The 9,578-nt window shown below is 46.1% G+C and overlaps 2 protein-coding genes across 4 annotated transcripts; both read right to left on the minus strand.

Annotated features, from left to right (window-relative positions):
* Window positions 1-686: 686 nt before the first annotated feature.
* LOC116679454 (inactive phospholipid phosphatase 7) lies at window positions 687-991 on the minus strand (the record flags this gene model as incomplete). Its single annotated transcript, XM_032509101.1, is given in 1 exon segment — window positions 687-991. A coding segment is annotated over 1 exon segment (176 nt), but the record flags the coding sequence as incomplete, so codon positions are not given.
* A 2,954-nt stretch (window positions 992-3,945) lies between these two features.
* Window positions 3,946-8,874, minus strand: LOC116679455 (zinc finger protein OZF). Of its 3 annotated transcripts, none has more exons than XM_032509103.1 (3): window positions 8,576-8,874; window positions 6,575-6,862; window positions 3,946-5,064 (listed from the first exon to the last, which is right to left on the minus strand). In XM_032509103.1, the coding sequence occupies exons 1-3, from the start codon at window positions 8,802-8,804 to the stop codon at window positions 4,184-4,186; spliced, it is 1,398 nt and encodes a 465-aa protein (XP_032364994.1). In that variant the 5' UTR covers window positions 8,805-8,874; the 3' UTR covers window positions 3,946-4,183. The 3 variants fall into 3 exon arrangements, with proteins under 3 accessions (XP_032364994.1, XP_032364993.1, XP_032364996.1); XM_032509102.1 differs by having other exon boundaries at window positions 8,492-8,874; XM_032509105.1 differs by having other exon boundaries at window positions 3,946-4,788; window positions 6,491-6,862; window positions 8,492-8,874.
* Between the last annotated feature and the right edge of the window lie 704 nt (window positions 8,875-9,578).

Below are 9,578 nucleotides of genomic sequence, written 5' to 3' on the forward strand. Positions count from 1 at the left end.
TGAGGACAACATGAGGACAACATGAGGACAACATGAAGACAACATGAGGACAACATGAGGACAACATGAAGACAACATGAGGACAACATGAAGACCACATGAGGACAACATGAGGACAACATGGGGACAACATGAGGACAACATGAGGACAACATGAGGGCAACATGAGGACAACATGAGGACAACATGAGGACAACATGAGGACAACATTAAGACAACATGAGGACAACATGAAGACAACATGAAGAAACATGAGGCAACATGAGGACAACATGAGGACAACATGAGGACAACATGAGGGCCAACATGAAGACAACATGAGGACAACATGAGGGCAACATGAGGACAACATGAGGACAACATGGGGACAACATGAGGACAACATTAAGACAACATGAGGACAACATGAAGACAACATGAAGACAACATGAGGACAACATGAGGACAACATAAGGACAACATAAGGACAACATGAGGACAACATAAGGGTAAAAAAGTAAAGAAAATCCCCAAACTCAATACTATGGAATCACAATAAATGAAAATTTGAATATGAATCGTGGACCGGATCCAAAATGGACCAAAGCATGTGGTCTGCCCCTGTCCCGGGTCAGGATCAGTTCCTGGTCCGGGATCCTGGTGGACTCTAAATGTGGGCAGTGATGTCAGTGGGCGGAGCCTCTCACCTCCCTCCCGTGTCCTCCTGCTGACTCTGCTGTCTGCTGGCTCTCCTCGGGCCCCCCCCCCGCCCTTCACCTGCCCCCTGCTCCCAGCGGGGGGGCTGGTTCAGGGACATGAACTCGGGCCGGTTCAGGACATTGTTCCGGTCTCTGGCCCGGGACCGGGCCTGGCTGCCGGGCATGGTGGTGGTGAGACGGGGTGCAGCTGCAGAACTGAGACGGATCAGGTCCTGGACTCACAGGGACTCTGCTATAAATAGATCAGCTGGCCTTCTTAGGCTGCTGTCAGCTGTTCAGAGAGGGGGGGGCTGGAATACACACACATACACGCACACACACACATACACACACACACACACACACACACACACCACACACACACAGGGACACACACACACACACACACACACACAGGGACACACACACACACACACACATACACATACACGCACACACACACAGGGACACACACACACACACACACACACATACAGGGACACACACACACATACACACGCACACACACACATACACACACACAGACACACACACAGACACACACACACACACACACACAGAGCTTATTAAAGGAACATTCCACCAGTTCCTGCTCAGTTTTTAAATGAAGAACTTTGTTTTGTTTTTAGGCAGGACGGCGTGGTAGTGGATTATCTGAGACCAGGACGGCGTGGTAGTGGATTATCTGAGACCAGGACGGCGTGGTAGTGGATTATCTGAGACCAGGACGGCGTGGTAGTGGATTATCTGAGACCAGGACGGCGTGGTAGTGGATTATCTGAGACCAGGACGGCGTGGTAGGGGATTATCTGAGACCAGGACGGCGTGGTAGGGGATTATCTGAGACCAGGACGGCGTGGTTGTGTATACAAACTACAAAAATTATCCATTTTGCAGGGGTCGTCTGCTACCTTTACATGTCTGGAAGCATTACGGTAAGTACATGACTCATTTCCGTTTCCTGTGCCTGTGTGTTGGTTGTGTGCAATTCTTTGTTATATATGAAGTCATTGCTCTGGGACCCAAGCACCTTCGTGACGCACTATCCAAAGAGATAGTTACTCTGGATGGCATCACCCTGGCCTCCAGCACCACCCTGGCCTCCAGCACCACCCTGGCCTCCAGCACCACCCTGGCCTCCAGCACCACCCTGGCCTCCAGCACCACCCTGGCCTCCAGCATCACCCTGGCCTCCAGCACCACCCTGGCCTCCAGCACCACCCTGGCCTCCAGCACCACCCTGACCTCCAGCACCACCCTGGCCTCCAGCATCACCCTGGCCTCCAGCATCACCCTGGCCTCCTGCACCGCCCTGGCCTCCAGCACCACTGTGAGGAATCTTGGAGTCATCTTTGATCAGGACATGTCCTTTAATTCCCACTTAAAGCAAATTTCAAGGATCGCCTTTTTTCACCTACGTAATATTGCAAAAATCAGGAATATCCTGTCTAAAAATGATGCAGAAAAACTAGTCCATGCATTTGTTACTTCTAGGTTGGATTACTGCAATTCTTTACTATCAGGCTGCTCGAAAAAATCCATAAAGACTCTACAGCTGATCCAGAATGCTGCGGCACGTGTTCTGACGGGAACCAGGAAAAGAGACCACATCTCTCCTGTTTTAGCTTCTCTGCATTGGCTTCCTGTAAAATCCAGAATAGAATTTAAAATCCTTCTTCTCACCTACAAAGCTCTTCATGGTCAGGCTCCATCTTATCTTAAAGAGCTCATAGTACCTTACAACCCTAGGAGAGAACTACGCTCCCAGAATGCAGGGTTACTGGTGGTTCCTAGAGTCTCTAAAAGTAGAACGGGAGCCAGAGCCTTCAGCTATCAGGCTCCTCTCCTGTGGAACCAGGTTCCAGTCTGGGTCCAGGGACCAGAGCGTTCAGCTATCAGGCTCCTCTCCTGTGGAACCAGGTTCCGGTCTGGGTCCAGGGACCAGAGCGTTCAGCTATCAGGCTCCTCTCCTGTGGAACCAGGTTCCAGTCTGGGTCCAGGGACCAGAGCGTTCAGCTATCAGGCTCCTCTCCTGTGGAACCAGGTTCCAGTTTGGGTCCGGGAGGCAGACACCATCTCCACATTTAAGAGTAGGCTTAAGACTTTCCTTTTTGATAAAGCTTATAGTTAGGGCATAGAATCGAATATTGTTAGGGAGTAGTAGTTAGTCACATAGTTTTCAGATTTATCTATCATATAATCAATAATATGATAAAACTAAAGGGAGACTTGGCATACAGCCCGATCCGGTTGGGGAGAGTTCTAGCCTGACCAGGCTCCTCTCTTTACCTCGTCTCTCTTGGTTTTGCTGTAATAGTTTTAGACAGCTGGGACTGAGCTCCTCTCTCCTCTATCTTTCCATCTTTTCATTTATGTGCACCCATGTCCCAGAAATGCCTGTTACTAACCTAGTCACTAACCTAGTTACTAACCTAGTTACTAACCTAGTTACTAACCTAGTTACTAACCTAGTTACTAACCTAGTTACTAACCTAGTTACTAACCTAGCTCTGGGGAGTCCTTATGTTCTTTTTCCACCAGCATGTTCCCTCGGATCAGAGAGGCTCCAAAATCAGGGTAGCAGCTGTCGCCATGGTCCCGCTCCATGTTCAACTGCTACACTGCTACGTCCTGCTACGTCCTGCTACGTCCTGCTACGTCCTGCAGCGTCCTGCTACGTCCTGCTATGTCCTGCAGCGTCCTGCCGTGCCTTGTAATGCCGCACAGCGTCCTGCTATGCCATGAACTACTACAAAGAACTGCTACAAACTACTAATTTTTTCTATTTTTGTTATTGCCACTCTTCATTCTAACCCCAACCGGCCCGTCAGACACCGCCTACCAAGAGCCTGGGTCTGGGTCTGGGTCTGGGTCTGTCCGAGGTTTCTGCCTAAAAGGAAGTTTTTCCTCTCCACTGTGGCCCTGTTGCTGCTCTGGAGGAAACTACTAGAACTGTTAGGTCCTTGTAAATTCTGGAGTGTGGTCTATCTGTAAAGTGTCTTGAGATAACTCTTGTTATGAATTGATACTATAAATAAAATTGAATTGAATTGAATTGAATTATCTGAGACCAGGACGGCGTGGTAGTGGATTTAATGTGAACAGCCGTCCTCATTTATTAAACAAAAATGTAAACATGTCCAGAGTGGCTGGTGTAGAAAAACAGAGGGAAGCTTTACCCAATAACATGTAATACCATTTAATACCATTTAACAACATGAAATAACAGTAACAGTACTTCCTTAATGACAGGTTCCTGGTTTTACTCGGCTGGCATGGTTTATTTAGTTTTTTGTTTTTTTTGGGGGTGGGGGGGTGCCGTTGGTCGGAGTTGAACCCGCGCCCGCTGCGTCGAGCAGCAAACCCCTATAGACGGGCGCCCGCTCTCCCAGCTGAGACCACCGGGCGCCCGTTGCTTCTACCTTCTGAGGGTTCTCGTCCGTCTTGACCCTGAACCACTAGAACTTGATGAGGAGCAGCTGGTTTCAGACTGGATCGGGTCCTCGGTGAGTCCTCGCGTGCTTTCCTAACGCGGAAGCCTCGTAGAACCGTTTGCTGCAGGTCTGGCAGCCGTACGGCTTCTCCCCCGTGTGGATTCTCATGTGCACGTTGAAAACGTCCTTACGCCTGAACCCTTTCCCGCAGGTCTTGCAGGAGTACGGCTTGTCCCCCGTGTGAGTTCTCATGTGCCTCTGTAACGCTGAGTCGTCATGGTAACTCTTGCTGCAGGTCTTGCAGGGGTACGGCTTCTCCCCGGTGTGGATTCTAACGTGGACGTTCAAAACGTCCCTGCGCCTGAACTCTTTCCCGCAGGTCTTGCAGGGGTACGGCTTCTCCCCCGTGTGAGTTCTCATGTGCCTTATCAACGCAGACCCTTGGTGGTGTCTTTTGCCGCAGGTCTTGCAGGCGAACGGCTTGTCCCCGGTGTGGATTCTCATGTGCTGGATCAAGGCACTGTTGGTTATTAAATCTTTTCCACATGTTTTGCAAGAGAAGAGCTTCTCGCCAGTATGGCTCCTCATGTGGGCCGACAAGGAAAACCTACGGCTGAAATCCTTTCCACAGGTTTTGCAAGCATACGGCTTCTCTCCTGTGTGGATTCTCAGGTGTGTCTTCAATGTTGAATTACGCGTAAAGACTTTCCCACATGTGGGACATCTGAAGGACTGTCTACCTGTCTGAGTCTCAGGGTGAGTCTCTGAGGCGTTAGTGTTGTCTACGTTGTTGCTGAGTCTTCTGGTCTTGCGTCGTCTCTTCTTTGGTTCTGGCTCGGCATTTCTAGCTGGTCCTGAGTCTCCATGCTGGCCTCCTTTCTGGTCTGGGCTCTCAGCTTCATGAGAGTTGCAGACATGTTGCTCTTGGAGCTCTGGGGGGACGACAACACAAGACCAGAACACCAGGCTTTAAAAATGATGAATGCAGCTTTGACGGGCTAAAAAGAGAAGCCAATACTGAAGTTATTAAATCTGCATTCTATCTAATATTCAGCAGGCTCCAAAAATAAATGTGATCTACTAGATTCTAAGAGATAATGATCCTACTTCACACTTTATTTACAACCTTTTCATAATGAGTTTATAGGTGTCAATTACTAGTTAGAGTGGTCTAGACCTGCTCTATCTGTAAATTATAGAGAGGTCTAGACCTGCTCTATCTGTAAATTATAGAGAGGTCTAGACCTGCTCTATCTGTAAATTATAGAGAGGTCTAGACCTGCTCTATCTGTAAATTATAGAGCGGTCTAGACCTGCTCTATCTGTAAATTATAGAGCGGTCTAGACCTGCTCTATCTGTAAATTATAGAGTGGTCTAGACCTGCTCTATCTGTAAATTATAGAGCGGTCTAGACCTGCTCTATCTGTAAATTATAGAGTGGTCTAGACCTGCTCTATCTGTAAATTATAGAGAGGTCTAGACCTGCTCTATCTGTAAATTATAGAGCGGTCTAGACCTGCTCTATCTGTAAATTATAGAGCGGTCTAGACCTGCTCTATCTGTAGATTATAGAGCAGTCTAGACCTGCTCTATCTGTACATTATAGAGTGGTCTAGACCTGCTCTATCTGTAAATTTTAGAGAGGTCTAGACCTGCTCTATCTGTAAATTATAGAGCGGTCTAGACCTGCTCTATCTGTAAAATATAGAGAGGTCTAGACCTGCTCTATCTGTAAATTATAGAGAGGTCTAGACCTGCTCTATCTGTAAATTATAGAGCAATGTAGACCTGCTCTATCTGTAAATTATAAAGAGGTCTAGACCTGCTCTATCTGTAAATTATAGAGCGGTCTAGACCTGCTCTATCTGTAAATTATAAAGAGGTCTAGACCTGCTCTATCTGTAAATTATAGAGTGGTCTAGACCTGCTCTATCTGTAAATTATAGAGAGGTCTAGACCTTCTCTATCTGTAAATTATAGAGAGGTCTAGACCTGCTCTATCTGTAAATTATAGAGAGGTCTAGACCTTCTCTATCTGTAAATTATAGAGAGGTCTAGACCTGCTCAACTTAAACACTGACCCTCTCTCTGGGCTTTCACTTCATCAAAGTTATTGGAACAAGTTTTGTCCTTGAAAAGGTATTTCATGGTCAGAATTCGGTAGCATCTTGCTAACCAAACTAGCTAGAGCTAGCATTAGCTGGTAATGCTAATTTAAGGAAAGTCTGCAGGTTTTCTATGTTCTTTTGAGCATGCTGATGAACAGCAGTTCTCGGAGGTCTCACCTTGTGAGTTCTCATGTGGACCAACAAGCCACTATTTTGGCTCAAATATTTTACAAAACTATTATTTATCACCTGTGTGGATTCTCAGGTGTTTCTGCAATAGTGAATTACACTTTAAGTCTTTCCCACATGTGGGACATCTGAAGGACTGTCTACCTGTCTGAGTCTCAGGGTGAGTCTCTGAGGTGTTAGTGTTGTCTACGTTGTTGCTGAGTCTTCTGCTCTTGCGTCGTCCCTTCTTTGGTTCTGGCTCTGCATTTCTAGCTGGTCCTGAGTCTCCATGCTGGCCTCCTTTCTGGTCTGGACTCTCAGCTTCATGAGAGTTGTGAGAGAGGAGCTGGTGGTCCCTGTTTGCTGCTGACATCACAGAGGTTAGAACCGGCATGTTGGTCTGCTGGTCAGAGAGAACCTCCTCCTCCGTACAGACATGTTGCTCTTGGAGCTCTGGGGGACGACAACACAAGACCAGAACACCAGGCTTTAAAAATGATGAATGCAGCTTTGACGGGCTAAAAAGAGAAGCCAATACTGAAGTTATTAAATCTGCATTCTATCTAATATTCAGCAGGCTCCAAAAATAAATGTGATCTACTAGATTCTAAGAGATAATGATCCTACTTCACACTTTATTTACAACCTTTTCATAATGAGTTTATAGGTCTCAATCACTAGTTTCAAGTCTTCATCAATACAGCAGCATGATGTTAATTTAGTAAATTATGGTCCTATTTATTTAGAAAGATGATAAAGCAGGGGATGATTTAGGGCGTGGCTACACAGCCACCTGTCAATCAGGACGGAGGCTTCGCTGCGTTTAGACTAGACCGAACAACGCAGCTTCAATTCCCAGAGAAAGACAGAGGACGGGCTGTGATTGGTCAGCTTCCACACCCACTCCTCAGCTGTTCACTGCTTGCAGTATTTATTTTACCCTCATAATGTGTCTTAACTGTCTTGTGGCAGCCATGGAGGCAGTGAGGTTTCCTGTTCTCACACCGCCTCAAAACGGACAGACAAGTCTGATCTCTGCGTACATCCTTGTCAATTATAGAGAGGTCTAGACCTGCTCTATCTGTCAATTATAGAGAGGTCTAGACCTGCTCTATCTGTCAATTATAGAGAGGTCTAGACCTGCTCTATCTGTAAATTATAGAGAGGTCTAGACCTGCTCTATCTGTAAATTATAGAGTGGTCCAGACCTGCTCTATCTGTCAATTATAGAGAGGTCTAGACCTGCTCTATCTGTCAATTATAGAGAGGTCTAGACCTGCTCTATCTGTAAATTATAGAGAGGTCTAGACCTGCTCTATCTGTAGATTATAGAGCAGTCTAGACCTGCTCTATCTGTACATTATAGAGTGGTCTAGACCTCTCTATCTGTCAATTATAGAGAGGTCTAGACCTGCTCTATCTGTAAATTTTAGAGAGGTCTAGACCTGCTCTATCTGTAAATTATAGAGCGGTCTAGACCTGCTCTATCTGTAAAATATAGAGAGGTCTAGACCTGCTCTATCTGTAAATTATAGAGAGGTCTAGACCTGCTCTATCTGTAAATTATAGAGCAATGTAGACCTGCTCTATCTGTAAATTATAAAGAGGTCTAGACCTGCTCTATCTGTAAATTATAGAGCGGTCTAGACCTGCTCTATCTGTAAATTATAAAGAGGTCTAGACCTGCTCTATCTGTAAATTATAGAGTGGTCTAGACCTGCTCTATCTGTAAATTATAGAGAGGTCTAGACCTTCTCTATCTGTAAATTATAGAGAGGTCTAGACCTGCTCAACTTAAACACTGACCCTCTCGCTGGGCTTTCACTTCATCAAAGTTATTGGAACAAGTTTTGTCCTTGAAAAGGTATTTCATGGTCAGAATTCGGTAGCATCTTGCTAACCAAACTAGCTAGAGCTAGCATTAGCTGGTAATGCTAATTTAAGGAAAGTCTGCAGGTTTTCTATGTTCTTTTGAGCATGCTGATGAACAGCAGTTCTCGGAGGTCTCACCTTGTGAGTTCTCATGTGGACCAACAAGCCACTATTTTGGCTCAAATATTTTACAAAACTATTATTTATCACCTGTGTGGATTCTCAGGTGTTTCTGCAATAGTGAATTACACTTTAAGTCTTTCCCACATGTGGGACATATGAAGGACTGTCTACCTGTCTGAGTCTCAGGGTGAGTCTCTGAGGTGTTAGTGTTGTCTACGTTGTTGCTGAGTCTTCTGCTCTTGCGTCGTCCCTTCTTTGGTTCTGGCTCTGCATTTCTAGCTGGTCCTGAGTCTCCATGCTGGCCTCCTTTCTGGTCTGGACTCTCAGCTTCATGAGAGTTGTGAGAGAGGAGCTGGTGGTCCCTGTTTGCTGCTGACATCACAGAGGTTAGAACCGGCATGTTGGTCTGCTGGTCAGAGAGAACCTCCTCCTCCGTACAGACATGTTGCTCTTGGAGCTCTGGGGGGACGACAACACAAGACCAGAACACCAGGCTTTAAAAATGATGAATGCAGCTTTGACGGGCTAAAAAGAGAAGCCAATACTGAAGTTATTAAATCTGCATTCTATCTAATATTCAGCAGGCTCCAAAGATAAATGTGATCTACTAGATTCTAAGAGATAATGATCCTACTTCACACTTTATTTACAACCTTTTCATAATGAGTTTATAGGTCTCAATCACTAGTTTCAAGTCTTCACAATACAGCAGCATGATGTTAATTTAGTAAATTATGGTCCTATTTATTTAGAAAGATGATAAAAGCAGGGATGATTTAGGGCGTGGCTACACAGCACCTGTCATCAGGACGGAGGCTTCGCTGCGTTTAGACTAGACCGAACAACGCAGCTTCAATCCCAGAGAAAGACAGAGGACGGGCTGTGATTGGTCAGCTTCCACACCCACTCCTCAGCTGTTCACTGCTTGCAGTATTTATTTTACCCTCATAATGTGTCTTAACTGTCTTGTGGCAGCCATGGAGGCAGTGAGGTTCCTGTTCTCACACCGCCTCAAAACGGACAGACAAGTCTGATCTCTGCGTACATCCTTGTCAATTATAGAGAGGTCTAGACCTGCTCTATCTGTCATTATAGAGAGGTCTAGACCTGCTCTATCTGTCAATTATAGAGAGGTCTAGACCTGCTCTATCTGTAAATTATAGAGAGGTCTAGA

Source organism: Etheostoma spectabile, unplaced genomic scaffold (genome assembly GCF_008692095.1).
Source record: "Etheostoma spectabile isolate EspeVRDwgs_2016 unplaced genomic scaffold, UIUC_Espe_1.0 scaffold00013974, whole genome shotgun sequence".
NCBI classification, from domain to species: Eukaryota; Metazoa; Chordata; class Actinopteri; order Perciformes; family Percidae; genus Etheostoma; species Etheostoma spectabile.